This window comes from Poecilia mexicana, unplaced genomic scaffold (genome assembly GCF_051168715.1).
Source record: "Poecilia mexicana isolate PSO_F unplaced genomic scaffold, ASM5116871v1 scaffold_4, whole genome shotgun sequence".
Classification (NCBI taxonomy): Eukaryota; Metazoa; Chordata; class Actinopteri; order Cyprinodontiformes; family Poeciliidae; genus Poecilia; species Poecilia mexicana.
Genome location: NW_028263373.1, coordinates 28042177 through 28058448, shown reverse-complemented (window position 1 = coordinate 28058448; position 16272 = coordinate 28042177). Strand labels below are relative to the sequence as shown.

The 16272-nt window shown below is 40.4% G+C and overlaps 1 protein-coding gene across 4 annotated transcripts in view; it reads left to right on the top strand.

The window, feature by feature from the left end:
* The window catches only part of herc2 (HECT and RLD domain containing E3 ubiquitin protein ligase 2), a 65776-nt gene that overhangs the window by 7761 nt on the left and 41743 nt on the right, over positions 1–16272 (top strand). For all 4 annotated transcript variants that reach the window (XM_088005148.1, XM_088005147.1, XM_088005150.1 and 1 more), the window contains exons 5-26: positions 1603–1825; positions 3505–3605; positions 4906–5047; positions 5545–5649; positions 5742–5913; positions 7142–7315; positions 8305–8493; positions 8882–9033; positions 9979–10136; positions 10258–10371; positions 10454–10705; positions 11379–11572; positions 12217–12417; positions 12500–12728; positions 13025–13149; positions 13307–13485; positions 13567–13751; positions 14254–14409; positions 14493–14678; positions 14768–14944; positions 15290–15393; positions 15505–15655. In XM_088005148.1, the coding sequence (XP_087861274.1) occupies positions 1603–1825; positions 3505–3605; positions 4906–5047; positions 5545–5649; positions 5742–5913; positions 7142–7315; positions 8305–8493; positions 8882–9033; positions 9979–10136; positions 10258–10371; positions 10454–10705; positions 11379–11572; positions 12217–12417; positions 12500–12728; positions 13025–13149; positions 13307–13485; positions 13567–13751; positions 14254–14409; positions 14493–14678; positions 14768–14944; positions 15290–15393; positions 15505–15655 (3669 nt within the window). The remainder of the gene's footprint in view (positions 1–1602; positions 1826–3504; positions 3606–4905; positions 5048–5544; positions 5650–5741; positions 5914–7141; positions 7316–8304; positions 8494–8881; positions 9034–9978; positions 10137–10257; positions 10372–10453; positions 10706–11378; positions 11573–12216; positions 12418–12499; positions 12729–13024; positions 13150–13306; positions 13486–13566; positions 13752–14253; positions 14410–14492; positions 14679–14767; positions 14945–15289; positions 15394–15504; positions 15656–16272) is intronic.

Sequence of the window (16272 nt, the reverse complement as noted above, 5' to 3'; positions counted from 1 at the left end):
TGTGTGCTCAGATATGTGAAACATGTTTGTGTCAGCAGATGCGGCTCACATCTAAGCCCCTCGTATTGAAATCAGATCAGCGACGGGCAGCATCGTTCCAAATCCACGGAAAGGACATACAGTGCCTTCTGAAAGTATTCGCGCTGATTGAACTTTAACATTTTGTCCAGTTACAGCGTGTGTTTTGTTGGGATTTTATTTGTTCGACCGAAGCCTGTCGCAATAAGCAATGAATCAATTAATCGAATGATAAATGAATGAGTTCAGTAATTTCTGTTCTGATTCAATTTTGTTTACAGACATTATAATCCATTTAATTTATGGTTTTGGTTGTTGGGTTTTATTTTGGATATTTAAAATATCTGCTTATTCCAGTGTGGAGGATTCTGCAGAAAACTAAAGTTTATTGGTCTTTAAGACGGCAAAGTTGCTTTATTTTATCATTAGCAATATAATTACTTGAAAATTGTCTCAAAATGACAATATTATCATTTATCGCAATAATTATTGGGACAATTTATTGTACATCACAATGTTATCATGACAGGCCAGACAGACCAATGCAAAGTAATGCATAATTGTAAAGTAGCAGGAACGCACCATTTTCAAATTTTTTTTCTTTAAAAATACGATTCCTAAAAGTGTGATGCATTCACCCCTCTTCACTCTGATACCCTTAAATTAAACCCAATGTGACCAGTTACTTTCATTAGCCTCCTAATTAGTAAGTAGTCTGAGTGTAACATAGTTTTAGTAATATCTGATGGTTGTTAGAGATGCATCAGTCTGATATCGATATCTGTATCGGTCCTGATATTGATAAAAATTCTATCGTTATCGGTGACGATGCACCTGATCCATTCAGTCTAGTTCTATGTTTTGAGCTGTGAGCGACATCACGCTCTTTCATTTATTTTATGTTATATTTAAAATGACTAATTGCTAAACCGTCTGAACCATTTGAAAGAAGGTTTGTTGAAGTTCATATTTACATGTTTATACATTTGACCAAGCTTTCGAAGCCATTGGTGTACTTATGTGTGCTGCACCGGTGCAGAGTTATCAAATAAATGTGTATTTCAGTACATTTATATCTGTATTTAATTTTAAAAAAGAAGCATTTGAAGTCAATTCAGCCCAGTTTTTCTGTATTGAGAATCAGTATTGATCAATGCTAAACCTCGGATATTAGTATTAGAAGTGAAAAAAGTTCTTCCTTAATATTTGTGATAATGTGAAAAAGATCATGTGGAGTGTGTAGTTTTCCAGCCGCTGCATCCGTCCTCTCTTTACTCGGCTAAGACATAGGTAGCTGTACCTGCTAAAGTCAGAGTATAGTTTGGCTACATGTCTGGACATCAGAACTAAGATGACTTTAGCGCGTCTCTTGCGACCTCAGGTCAGTCTGGCTTACATACGGCTTAAGTAGATTTCAACCATGCTGTATTAGAGCATCTCATCTTTCTGTGCTGCACTGTGGGTGTGTAAAAGTTTCTGTTGAAACACCCCAACAGTGCAACATTGATTATTCTGTTGGTGTGTTATTGTTAGTGTTTTTTGTTTTTTTTTCCTTTTCTGATGTTTCTTTTCTTGCGCGCTTAGATGAGACAGAGCTCAAAGACTGTCTTCTGGTTCTGGTCGAGGACCAGCAGAAGCTCTCGGCCCAGATGGCCAAAAGCACCCTGTCCGCCCAGCGCCTGCGCCAGCGGCTGGTCATCCTGGAGCGCTACCTCATCTCTCTCAGCCACAGCATGATGGAGGAGAAGTACAAGGTCCGCTGGAAGATGCCCCCTAGCCAGCCTCTGCCTGCTACTGACAATAAGAGGTACACCTCATGAAGCCCTGTGGATGTCTGGTGCCAAATAAATAGATTAGATGAATGAAAGAAACTTTATGCTTATTTTGGGTTTATTTTTCTGTAGTCCATTGCTGAAGCTCGGCTCCCATCCCCATGACATACTGGGATAATTTATGGTTCTTATTGAGTTTGGGGGGGAAAACAAATTTCTAAATGGTTTGGACCAGAACTGAAAAAATAATGGAAGGAATTTGTGAATATTAATTCATTACTTGTAGGATGTTAACACTGACTACATAGAGTACATATGTTTGATTTAAAATGAATGGCTTATGCGCCAGAGCTTCTATATTACATGCTCTGTATTAGCATTTTGACCTCCTAGCTCTTAATTTACTTAACTCTCTTTTCATTTATTGTGACAGAGAGATATTTTGTCCCTGCTGGAGCTTCTGCTCTTCTCTAAAGCTACTGCAGTGTTTTGACAACATGCAGCTTTCATTTTGGTTTCTGACTATATATTTAATGCAACACACAAAGCTACAGCCTTTTAAAAAAGCTTACTTCTTGTTCCTGGTGTCCATCTTTTAAACTAGGAAGTTTGGTGAAGTGCTAGGCTAATGTTAGCATATGTGCTCTCTTTTTTATATATATGACTTGTTGATGAGGCTTGTAATGTACAGGGTTCAACTGGGTTACTAGTCCACATTACTTGGCTTTTAAACTCAGCATTTTATGTTGAATGTCATTAGATGCAATGACTAGTGACACACTGACAGACCAGAAGCTGCAGCAACCAGTAGATTCTCTATTTTCCTATTAAAACCCAGATTCATCAGATCAAAGGTTTTGCAAGCTGTGCTCATAGAAATTTGGCCTTGGGTTTTAAAACCTGCCTGTGTAAAACACAAACCCACATCGCACTAAATCAGCAGACATAAGGAGTTGAAGTTTGTTCGGGAATCTTATAGCAGTCATTAAAACACAAAGAAAAAAAACAAAGCACAAGCCGACACCTGGGGTCAGGCTGGAACCTCTCTGTTACAGTCGTTACATGCAGGATTTCCACGCTAAGACACATTACATGTTCTGTAAGTTTCCATGCAACGCAGTGACCCCGAGTTGAGCTGCAGCTTACTGCTGTGCACTCTTTGCGGAAGCTTCTAATTTTAAATGTTTAAATCTGCTTTGTTTCTTTCCAAATTTTCGCTAAATGTTTAGATTTTACCTCAATTTTAAATGAAGTAGAAAGGACCTTTATCAATGTCTGTTTTTAATAGCGGGTACAGATGTGGTTACTACCCAGAAGCCAAAACATGAACTCCTAAACTAAATCCGTCACACTGAAGAAAAATAACCAAGTATTTTCTTGTGACTGCTCATGTGACACAAAATGTTCCTGAGACTAATAAATAGAAGAGTGACTCTGCTTTCCTCCACTTTCTCTAATTCTGAACCTCGTAATGGAGCAAGGCCACAAGTTTTGTCCCGTTTCCCACCAACCCCCTGTCTTTTTCATGCTGTTATTTAAAGGTGACCTTAACAAGCGCCCCGTCTTTATGATGTGCTATAAAACTGATAAATGTACCCTTGAAGAACCCAAAGGCTGAAACGGTTTAATCAGAATACGGTAAAAGATCATGTTTTCCCCAGTTTGTGGTGAAACTAGAGTCAATTTGTCTGCCCATTTCTTGTCTTTATTAAAGTCCTCGTCCTGCCAGTAAAGGTGTGGAAGGCCTGGCCCGAGTCGGCTCCAGGGCGGCGCTGTCCTTCGCCTTCGCTTTCCTGCGCCGGGCGTGGCGGTCAGGTAAGAACGCCTCAGGGGGGACGGGGCTCTGTTCTTCTGTGGTGGGGAACATTTCTGCTGTCACCAGGTTGAAGAAGCTTCACTGAGCATATATAGGGTTTCCCCGAGAAAACTTGCTAAGCCCGGTGGTCGGGGCGTCGAGTCGGTCGGGAAACCCTGATATATTGTAGTATATAAATAGTTTAACTTTTTACACTATTGTTGAGCTAATGCTAATATGCAGACCACATGGATTTAGAGGTCTTTAGCCGTTTTATGACCGACTCATTGGTTAAAAGGCAAACTGGGTTTGTTCCCATTAATCCTGTTGTAATCTTTGAAGAAACAAACCAATTTAAATGAGCTTCACTATTTCTGATAAGTGTTCAAACATTTAGCCAAGAGTTATAGTAGCACCTTTGATGATTAAAATGGTTATGACTTCTTAATTGGCGATTAAGAGCCTGTAAACTTCTGAGCTGAACCTTAGGTTTTCTTTAAACTATGGTGGAAATTGATTGGCTGAGGCTGAAGGACATGAGCAGGCTTCCACCGCTCCTACTTAATATCGCTTTTCACCCACTGCCTTATGGTTAACCAGTGGCAGCATTACAATATAAAAAAACAATTAGATTGTCAACTCATTTTTTTTTTTTTTTTTATTTAAAAAAAAAACAAAAAGATGCCCACCCTCAAACTGTACCTCTGTTAAATCAACATGTTGAATTCACTCGATATCCTTTGGATAAAAGGCCACGGCCTCATTTCCACCTCTCATTGTTGGCTTTGTGAGATGAGATGCTTTTGTTTCATGTGTGAGGCTGAGAGCTGCTCGTCTGCAGGGACTGGGTGGGAACAAAGGGGCGGCCTCTTCTTCCTGTAACATGAGAGAAACTAACACACACTCACTGTTAAACCTATGGTTCTTATTTCAGAAGTAATCCTGGAATACGTCATGAGAACAACAAAAGCGTTTCAATTTTCTCAAAAAGCACACCATTAATTTGACACACCACCTAGTCAAATTACTATCGGGCTACACACACACACACACACACTCGATATCCAAGATACTGTTGAGGTTAATAATAAAAAGTAGTGGCATATGTATGATTCCATCTAGAGTCAATGATAGTTATTCTTTATTCTTTGAAAGTGTGACCCTTGTATGTACTATATAAAAATGCAAATATATATGCTTCAGTAAATACTAACATACATAAATATTTATGTATATAAATATACTATGAATATAAAAATAAACATATTTATCCATGTCTCCTCAGTAAATTATGTCACAAAGCATTTGTTGTTTGTGCAGGAGACGATGCAGACCTCTGCAGTGAGCTCCTCCAGGAGTCGCTGGACGCTCTGCGGGCCCTTCCTGAGGCCACCCTGTTTGACGAGGGGACTGTGTCTTCTGTGTGGCTGGAAGTCGTCGAAAGGGCCACAAAATTTCTAAGGTTTTATTTTGTTTTCTCAAAGCATCTCTTGTAAGCATTCTGCTGTTCCTCTTCCAGTAGTTTTTTTTTTAGTTTGCAGTCAGAAATGGATACAAACGGCTGAATCTATATGTATTTTAAGCCATGGAAAACTATTTGAGAAGTGTTTACCCTCAAGCAGCTTATGGATGAGGGAGGAAGGGAGATTACTAGTCTGCTCCAGTCCACCATTCAGTCATATTTGATATGTATAACATTTTTGTAACAACTGAAGGGATCAGTTAGTTGATTATGTTGTAAAATGACTGTGTCCCTGGGAAATGCATAATACCGCCCCTTTAAGTAAAACTGAAAGTAAAATGACAGATCTTAAAAACACAGCAGCTTCTTTGCTGTTATGATTTACATTATTATCTATTTTTGTTTGGGGGTTTTTTCATTCTTGGTCGTTTCATTGTGACCCATTTGTCATGTCATCTGCATGTAGTTAATAAAAGTCTTGTATGTCTTGGGCTCAGTGACGTTCATGGAAGCGCCAGCGTCAAAGGTAACATTCCTCTTCAGGACGAGCACCTCGCCCTGGCCATCCTGCTGGAGCTGGCTGTGCAGAGGGGGACGCTCAGGTAACACCACCACCCTCCCCCATGACCTGATTTATTCTTCCACTCATCAGCCGTGATGAATCGTTTCCCGGTGTCTCTCTCTGCCCGTCCAGCCAGCTGCTGTCCGCCGTTCTGCTCCTGTTACGTTTGTGGGAAAACGGCACCAGAGAGATGGACAATGAGCGCTCCACCCAGGGAACCAGCGCTCCTCTCCTGCCTCTGCTGCAGCGCTTTCACAACATACACAGCAGCAAGGAGGAGCCGCTTCCTGAGGAGGATGCTGAGGTAGGAAAAAAATACAAAAAAGAATCCAAACCAGCATCTAGATAATTAAACCTCGAAACCTCCAAATTTTTTGAAAAACGTTTGGATAACATGGGATATTCAAATAAAGTGAAAAAATAAGTATTAATTTTACATGCTGATTATTGAGAACGGGAGCATCAGATTGTTTTATTAGAGCTCCACAGGGAAATGGGCTGGTGAACAGAATCCAGTATCTGTAAGCTTGAATGGCCTTGACTGGCAGCTGACTATTCAGAAATAAAAATAATAATTTTTTCCCCCAAAGCAGATCATATTAATCCGTCACGAAAACAAAAAACACACCGTTTTGTACGTGATTATGATCAGAATAGACAGAATAATCAATTCCCACTCATTATTCTGATGATTAATTGTTAATCGGATTAAAAAACTGGCACATTTTGTAAATTGTTCATTTATCCACTTAAGCCTTTTTTCACAGATTAGAAATGCATTAACAGATGCAAATGAGCAAATTCAACTGCTTTTTAAAATAAGAACAGGAATATTTTATTGCATGAAGTGCAACAACATAGCATTCGTTTAATGAACACTTAATCATTTGTAGCAAAAGATGAATCTACAGCTAAAAAAATTAAACCATCTAATTATCTGTTTGTTTTTTGGAATAATAAATGGTCAGCTAAAGGTGGTTTGTTGGAGGTTTTTTCTTTTCTTTTGAACAAAGTTTAGAAGTTCTGTATAGCACACATTTACAGACAAAGAAGTTTTTTTTATTTTTTATCTTAAATGCAAAATGTATGTAAATTTGTACAGTTTTGGTTTAATTGCTGCTTGAACTGTGTTCTTTCACAAATTCCCTTCCTTAGGGTCTGTATGCTGCAGCTTACGATTAATTGATTACTAAATTAGTTATTTCAATAATAAATTAATCATGATTAATTCAGTTCATCGTTTCAGCACTAGTAGATTGTGTTAAAAGATGAAAAAGACTCAAAGTTAGCTTTTAGTATTAGAAAATTGCTAAAAAAAAAAGAAGTTAAGGGAACCAGAGAAAGGTAAGAAAATGTATTTAGACTTTGAGCAGATAACAGGAAGGCTACATTTGAGGTTCCGTTCTTGGATCATGTCGGGTTTGGAAATGCTGTCAGACTTTTCAGCTTTTCTAAGGTTTATTTTCCACATCGTTCAAACACATTGTGATGTGGAGCTGTAACTGGTTCTGTCCACTAAATGTAATTCCTAGATCCTGACGGCGCCGCTCAGCCCCAATGAGAGTTTCCTGCGGTACCTGACCTTACCCCAGGACAATGACCTTGCCATTGACCTTCAGCAGACGGCTGTAGTGCTTATGGCTCACCTGGACCGCTTGGCTTCTCCTTACAGCCCCCCGCACTGCAACTCTCCCTCCTCACACAAGGTGATGGCTCCTTTTTTATCTTATCACTGCATAAGTCATCATCTTTTCTGTGCATGGTGATGTATTAATTTAGATTTCTGAAGCTTTTCTGATTTGGTAAAATGCATTAAATTCATTAGTGCTTCATGTATTTAGTGAGATTCTGATGTTTCTTTCCCTAGTTGAGAACAGTGCAAATACAGGTGGGAAATCATGAGCAGTATTTTCAGATTTTTCAATTTTTGACAAATTACCATGCATGAAATGATTTGAATTCATCCACATTAGCATTTAAATGTTAAACATGACCATCTCTACACTGCAAAAACACAAAATCTTTAGTAATTTTGGTCTAGTTTCTAGTGCAAATATCTTATTACACTTAAATGTGACTTTTCAGCAAGATATAGGATCTTGTTTTGAATCAGTAATTCCTTAATATTGTTGAAAAAGTGCTAGCTTCATTGGCAGATTATTTCACTTGTAAGCCAAGACTAAAATCTCACCTGTTTAGAGTTGCTTTTGAACCATTATAACCTAAACATGAACTATCATATTTGATGTGTATTGTTTTGATGAGTACCATCAGCAAAATATAGTTTGTTCATTTGTTGAGTGTATGGCGTTTTATTTATAACTTTGTAATTTAGTGTTTTGTGTAAAGCACTTTGATCTACCTTGCTGCTGAAATGTTCTACACAAATAAACTTGATTTAAAATTGTCTTCTTATAATCATTTCTCAATAGAGCTAGTAGTTTTTCTTCAATATTAAGGAATTGTTTACTTAAAACAAGCCCCTATATCATGCTGAAAAGTTACTTGCAAGTCAAGTTAGTTTTCTTATTTCAAGTGTCCTAAGATATTTGCACTACAGATTACACCAAATTTACTTGGTAAGATTTTATGTTTCTGCAGTGCAGTATGTTTGGATGCATTCTGAGTCGACTCTCCGAAGCACGCGCTGTTACCAGATCCTTAGTTCTGTCTCTCACTCTTTGTTTAATTCCAGGGCACCTTGCAGGAGGTGATCGCTTGGGGCCTTTTGGGCTGGAAGCTGTATGCCAACGTCAGCGGCCCCATTCAGTGCAAGGCCCTGTCGAGCCTCGGGGTCACGCAGATCGTCTGTTCAGAAAAGGGATTCCTCATCCTGTCCAACAGCGGCGCCGTTTACACCCAGAACTACAAGAGCACAACCCTGGTCAGTTCTGCTTGGAGGGTTTCTGTTGGTTTCTGATCAACACGGTCAGAAACCGTCAACTAAACCACTTCCACGCCATTCCTGGGATTTTTTCAGTTCAGGGTTGTCATGATGCAATATTGATGTCAGAAACAGTCCGATATCTGCTAAAAAACAAGTATTGGATTATATTGGCCCACATTATTATTATTATTATTATTTTATTTTATTTTAGTCAGACTTGGTTAAATTTATACATACTCCCCCAAATTAATACTTGATATTTCTGGTAGTTACCAATGTTAATAATGAGATCTGACCTACATGTATCATCAACAACACATTGACTTGTAGGATTTTTTTTTTTTTTTAGTTTTTGTACCCTAAATTTTCCCACCTCTGCTTCCAGGCTCCCATGCTGGTCCACTGCCTGAGCTCCAGGAAGATAGTGAAGCTGGCCGCTCATCCTGACGGCCAGCACTACATGGCCCTCTCGTCCAATGGGGAAGTGTTTTCATGGGGCTGCGGCGATGGCGGCCGCCTGGGACACGGAGACACCACGTAAGCAACAACGAATGTTGAATGGAGGGACCTCTAACTTGTGATATGTGATCAAATGAAGACAGTAGTAGTTTTGGGTAGAAACAGAAATGCAACTGGTTTTGTCTATTTAAAGCAGACCATGTTGCCACCGAGGCTGCAACTAAAGATTGTCTTAGTAATCAATTATTCAGTTAATTGGATAAAAAAAGTTGCCGCACTCTGCAGATATTTATTTTAACTACCAGTTTTTTTTATAGACAATATTAGGAATACATTAAAAACATTCAAATAAACAAAACATTTTTTATTAGAAAATAAAAGATTTTTATGCCTAAAATGCAATAATATAGAATTCCTTTAGTGAAAGCTGGATCATTTGTAGCAAAGGATGAATCTGCAGCTAAAACATGATCCTTCCAACATCAGCCTGCGAAAAGTTCAGCCAACTTAAAATCAATACCATGTAGGGCTGATCTTGTTGACCATTTTTCTGGATTAGACAATTTATTGGACAGGAAAAGGTGGTTGGAAATATTTCTTAAACAGAATTTGAACCAGGTGAAGCTAAAACTCTCCAACTTGAGAAGTTTTGGTAGAATATATTTACAGGGAAGGATTTTTAATTTTTTACCTTAAATGAAGATGCATGTTGTATATTTGTATAGTTTTGCTTGGTTATTACTGTGAGGTTGTTATTTTAGAAAATGTCACGTTTTAGTCTGTAGATTCCAGGTAATGATTAATCAATGACTAAATTGATGATTATTTCATTAATTGATTAATCGCAATTAATTGTTTCAGCTTTAATTGTTGCTAATGGTTTATAGCTTTGAACAAAGGGGGGGTAAGAGGGCAGATGGACAGCTGTGGCACTGAAGGCCTTTTAGAGAGAGAGGTGTTGCAGTCAGTGCTGAGCTGAAATCCAATTAACCTTCCCTCATTTCAAACGGCTCTTTGCTTTAGTTACCTAGAGGAGCCCACAATGATCGCCGCCTTTAATGGGAAACAAGCGGGAAAGCATGTGGTGCACATCGCCTGCGGGAGCACGTACAGCGCTGCCATCACAGCTGACGGCGAGCTCTACACCTGGGGGAGAGGGAACTACGGGCGGCTGGGTCACGGTGAGGTCACACAGATTCATTCATTTACATTTGTCCTTCTCAGCATGTAGTGATGGATTTATTAGAACGCATTTTCTCTCCGTTTATATTCTGTAATGCCTTCTCTCCTGTTTGTTTTTAGGCTCTAGTGAGGACCAGACGACGCCCATGCTGGTGACCGCTCTGAAAGGACATAAGGTCATGGACGTGGCATGTGGGAGCGGCGACGCACAAACGCTTGCCGTGACTGAAAACGGTTGGAACAAAATAGTTTTGTCTGCTGTGGCTTCCACCATTTATGCTTCCATATTTATGTCTGCCCTCTTTGCTTTCCCCAGGCCAGGTGTGGTCCTGGGGCGACGGCGACTACGGCAAACTGGGTCGCGGAGGCAGCGACGGCTGCAAGACGCCCAAGCTGGTGGAGAAGCTGCAGGACCTGGATATAGTGAAGGTGTGCTGCGGCAGTCAGTTTTCTGTAGCCCTCACCAAGGACGGACAGGTGTACACCTGGGGGAAGGGAGACAACCAGCGTCTGGGTCACGGCACGGACGAACACGTCCGCTATCCGAAGCTGCTGGACAGTCTTCAGGGTGAGTCACTGATGGGGAAACAAGAGTTTGGAAGGTTTAGGAAAACAATTGTAAATGCATACAGCGTGTCCGCATCCTTAAAAGGTCTTACATCTGTTTGTCTAAAACTAAGGCCTCGAAATGTTTTAAATTCATTAAAAAATAATTTAAGTTGGCCTTAAATATGTTAATTACAAATCTTAAATTTTGTCATGTCAGGACTTTTTACTTTTTCCCCCCTACAATTTAACAGTTTTAAGTTGCACACAAAAATTGTCATTGGATTCTGTGCAAAAAGTCTTAAATTTGCATGTTTTAAACAAAGGCCTTAAATTAATTTGAATAAATGTTGGTTGCCCTTAAATACATAATCACAGGTCTTAAATTTTGTCATGGCAGGACTTTTTATTGTAGTTTTTTTTTCTATCGTCAAAAGTTTGAGTCACACACTAACGTCACTCCAATCTGTGACTCGAGGCACTTCAGGCTAACAGTGACTAGCTGCTAATGTACCCTTGCCAGCTAGCTTTTGCCTCTGACATGGTCACAAAACCAGGTTCAGAATTTTGCAGTAATTTTCCCTCATACTTATAGTTTTTATGTCTTAAATTTTATTCAAAGGTGGCACTAAACAGGTCTTAAAAAGACTTAAGTTTGACCGGCATTGCCCTTGTTGTTCTCTGTTTCCGTTCAGGAAAGAAGGTGGTGGATATCGCTGTAGGGTCTACGCACTGTCTGGCTCTGACGGACGACGGAGAAGTGCACAGCTGGGGCAGCAACGATAAACTCCAACACTTTGATACTCTCTTCTCCAACAAGAAGCAGCCCAAGGCTCTCCCAGGACTCAACTCCAAGCACATTGTGGGGATTTCCTGTGGCCCAGGACAAGTAAGATGAACACTTAACGCTCTCCAGACTGCAGAACATTTCAGGGTTTGTGCTTTGACGTCCTTGAAGACGATTGAATTTTAATTAGGTGTCTTCAAGGTTTGTAAAGTACTTGATTTCTGTGTAAACACTGCAGTTTTGTTATGAAGTGAAGTCTATTAATATGGGATTGTTTTGATATTGAGCCGTTAGAAGTAATAAATGACTTATTTGTGTAATTGAAATAAGGGTTGTTTTATATTCTGTAGGTTAAACTGCTTTATTGAAATTAGGGGATTTTTTTTTAGTTAGTATTTTGTTCTCAGACTAGTCGGGTGTATGAGGTATGTGACGGAGACATTTCAAAACATACAATTAGCCAAAATTTTAGTTGATCTTTTCCTTTCTGTAAATTGTCGATATTGTCACACAAAAAAAGATTAATAGCAGTAATAAATAATATCCTGTAATAATGAATCGAAACAGTCCTTTTTTTAATTCATTTATTCTTCTTTTATCCTCAAATTTTGGTGCTGGAAAAGTTAAAAAACTTACCATGATACAGCCTGAAAAGTCCTTGAATTTTACTGCAGACACGTTGAACAAACCCTGATTTGTAGCGATTGAGATGCGACGAATTCCCTGGTTTGTTTTGTTGCCTTCAGAGCTTCGCCTGGTCCTCCTGCTCGGAGTGGTCCGTCGGGCAGCGAGTGCCCTTCGTGGTGGACGTCTGCTCCATGACCTTCGAGCAGTTGGACCTGCTCCTGCGCCAGGTCAGCGAGGGCATGGACGGCGGCTCGGACTGGCCGCCTCCTCAGGAGAAGGAGTGCATGGTGGTGGCCACGCTGAACCTGCTCCGGCTCCAGGTGCGCATCCTCAGGTTGAACCCATGGAAGTCGCTGCTTTCGCCTGAATCCTCCTAGAATTTTATTTAATTTTTTTCCTCAGCTCCACGCAGCCATCAACAACCAGGTGGACCCAGAGGAGCTGGGCCTGGGCCTCGGCAGCGTTCTCCTCAACAACCTCAAGCAAACGGTGGTGGTGCTGGCCAGCAACGCCGGCGTCCTCAACACGGTGCAAGCCGCCGCCCAGGCCGTGCTGCAGAGCGGCTGGTCGGTGCTGCTGCCCACCGCCGAGGAGCGGGCCCGGGCGCTGTCCTCGCTGCTGCCTAACGCTGGTGAGTCACGATAAAACAATTAATCTCATAAGTTAAAAGAAACTCGATTATTTTCATATGCTTGATTAATCATTTTTCTAAATACTGAATGATAAAAGTCTTAACTATTTATTTACTTTGGTGCTTTGGTTTCAACTGTCTCTTTGTTTGAAAGATAATTTTTTTTTTTTTTTTACAGACTTTATAATCCATTTAATTTGTTGTTTTTGTTTATTTATCTTGGATATTTAAAATGTCTTCCAGTTCCAGTGTTTAAATGTTCATGATTTTGAGACATTTCCATTTCCCCCCCCCAGCATCTGGTAATGAGATGAGTGTGAGTGCTGGACGTCGCTTCATGATCGACCTGTTGGTGAGCAGCCTGATGGCCGACGGAGGGCTGGAATCTGCACTGAGTGCCGCCATCACAGCCGAGATACAGGTCAGAGCGTTACAGCCAATGATAAACCCACTGCTGTGCCACCTCAGCATGTGGTTAACCTTTGCTTTGATTCGTCCCGCGGAGAAACCCACCGTCAATTTCAGAAAGAAGCACCGTCAACGCTTAGAAAACTGGTTTCTGGTTGCTATGACGACAGGACATCGAGGCCAAGAAGGAGGCTCAGAAAGAGAAGGAGATCGACGAGCAGGAAGCGAACGCCTCCACCATGCACCGCTGCCGTACCGTGCTGGACAAGGACCTCATCAACACGGGCATCTACGAGTCGACGGGGAAACAAAGTCTGCCCCTCGTGCAACTCGTGCAGCAGCTCTTGAGGTACCTGCCGTTTTCAGCGTTTCCACTCCACCAGAATCCTTCTGCTGTCCTCTGACGCGTCCCTACGTTTGAATTCGACAGGAACATCGCCTCGCAGACCATCGCGCGACTGAAAGACGTCGCCCGGCGCATCTCCAACTATTTGGAAGCGGAACACGTCAGCAAGGAGCGATCCGCGTCTCTGGACCTGCTGCTGCGCTTCCAGCGGCTGCTCGTCAGCAAGCTGTACCTGGGAGTCACCGACTCAGAGAACGGCAATGGATACAGTAGGTCAATCGGCTTGAGGTTGGAGTAGGGCCGGTCAATAAATCGATTTGATCCACCCTTCGATTTTTTTAAATTTATTTTTTAGATCAATTTTTGTGAAATCTGGATTTTTTAATTTTAATTCTTAATTTTTTTCTTGGGTTTCCATAGTTCAGAGTGATGTCAGCATGTCTAGGGCAGCCTTCTTCCGTTTCTATTTGTTTGGTCTTTGAATTCAGGTCAACTTTCTGATGGAATAGTAGGGGAACGCAAACATTTTCTTCCAGTAAAATTCTTTTTTTTTTTTTTCCTCGTGATTAAACAAAAATTCTCATAACATAGCCTTGATCTTCCATCGTACAACTCTCACAAGGGATGATTGAAATAAAAGCCACTTTTTTCAGAAAAGACAAAAAAATGTATATTAAAATTAGATCCAAGATGTCATTTTTAAGCCCTAGTCCAAAACTTTTCTTTGCCTGTTGGGTTTGCGTTCAGCCGCGTTTCCTGTCTCTGTTGCAGATCCCGAGCTGCTGGGTGTCGGCTCCTTACTGAAGAAGTACATCGCCTTGCTTTGCACTCACATCGGTGACATCCTCCCCGTCGCAACGAGCATCGCGTCTACGGGTCGGCGACATTTCGCCGAAGTTTCTCGGGTTATTGAAGGAGACCTGACTGGTAGCGTCCTCCGCTCTGTGTCGATAAGGCTGCCAGGATCTTGTCGAGTTATTTAAAGGTGTTTCTGTGGTTCTGTTCGTCAGGAGTGCTTCTGCCTGAGCTGGTGGTGTCCATCATCCTCCTCCTCACCATCGACGCCGGACTGATGCAGGAGACTGGCGCCATCCCTCTGCTGGCCGGACTCCTGGAGCACCTGGACCGTTTCAACCACCTGGCTCCGGGCCACGAGAGGGACGATAATGAAGATTTGGCCTGGCCGGGAATTATGGGTATGATACGTCACTTCTCACATAAATGTTGGTTTTTGTTATGTAGCATTAAAAGTGTGAAGGTACTAACCTTTCTTCTGTTTTGACAGGATCCTTCTTCACTGGACAAAGTTCTAAGAACAATGAAGAGGTTTCACTGATCCGTAAGGCTGACCTGGAGAACCACAACAAAGATGGCGGCTTCTGGACGGTCATCGACGGGAAGGTTTATGACATTAAAGACTTCCAGGCTCAGTCTCAGTCTCTGACAGGAAACAGTGTCTTAGGTAAATAAAGTGAATGTTTAAATTTTTTTTGTTTTTATTTTTGTTTTAGTTTTATTTTAGAAAGTGCAAATAATTCCTACTAGCATCGTCTTAATCAGATTTTCTTTTCTTCCTGATTCAGTGACTCATTTGAGATTAGATGAAGCTCAAACTGAGTCTTGGTCTGCATTACAGATATTTAAATCAGCACATAGTTAACTATTTTAGAAAAGTTACTTAATGCTTTGGAAACGCATCACCTAAAATCTTTATAGCTTTATTGTGCATCTAGAAAGTAGTACTCTAGTTTTCTTCATTTCTTCTTCTTTTTGTTGTTGCTAAAACTGAATGTCTTTTCCTTTGCAGCTCAGTTTGCTGGAGAAGACCCTGTGGTTGCCTTGGAAGCGGCCTTACAGTTTGAGGACACCAGAGAATCCATGCAGGCTTTCTGTGTGGGCCAGTACATGGAGGTACTCGCCTTTCCTTCTAGAAAATGACTTTAGACTTTTTTTTTTCTTTACATATGCAAGAAATTGATGATTTCTATAGTTTTGAAACTGGATATTTTGAATTTTTTCCAGCCTAACCAGGAGACGGTGACGACTCCGGACCTCAGCAGTCTGTCTTCGCCACTCATTGACACAGAGAGGAATTTGGGGCTGCTGTTGGGTCTTCACGCCTCGTATTTGGCCAAAAGCACCCCGTTGTCCCCTATGGAGGTTGAATGTGCCAGTAGGTTGAAGGACTTTTTAAAAAATATTTTCCATTTTATTTTTTTTTTTATTTGTTTTAAAATCTGTCCAGGGATCCAAAAAGACTAATCATTCACTTGTCCTGGTGTTGAAATGAATGAATAATTTTCAAAAATCAATAAAAAAAACTTTAAATTTAATGATGATGATTTTTTTCCATTCATGTTGAATCTTATATTAGCCTGCTTTATTTAATCCAAAAACGTTTGTTTTAAACAGTTTGGTGCTGTTTTCCTACCAAAGGAAAACGGTTTATACTCCTGCAATGTTCAAAATCAAAATTTGACTCTTAAGTTGTTCTTAAACTTAAATGTTGTACATACAGGAAAAAAAATCATCAGGATGTCTGTACATCCTTAAAAAGTCTTAAATTCACGTATCTAAAATTAAAGTCTTAAAATGACTTTTAAAAAGAACGTTGGCCTTAAATGTGATAATCACAAGTCTTAATTTTTGTCTATTTTATTTGTTTTATTTGTTTCTCTGTCAAAGTTTGAGTCACATAGAGACATCTTCATTGCGTTTTGTTCTGTGACGCAGAATAAAGCTAACCAGCTAGCTAGGGTATATGAATCAACAAATAAAAATGAATGCCAG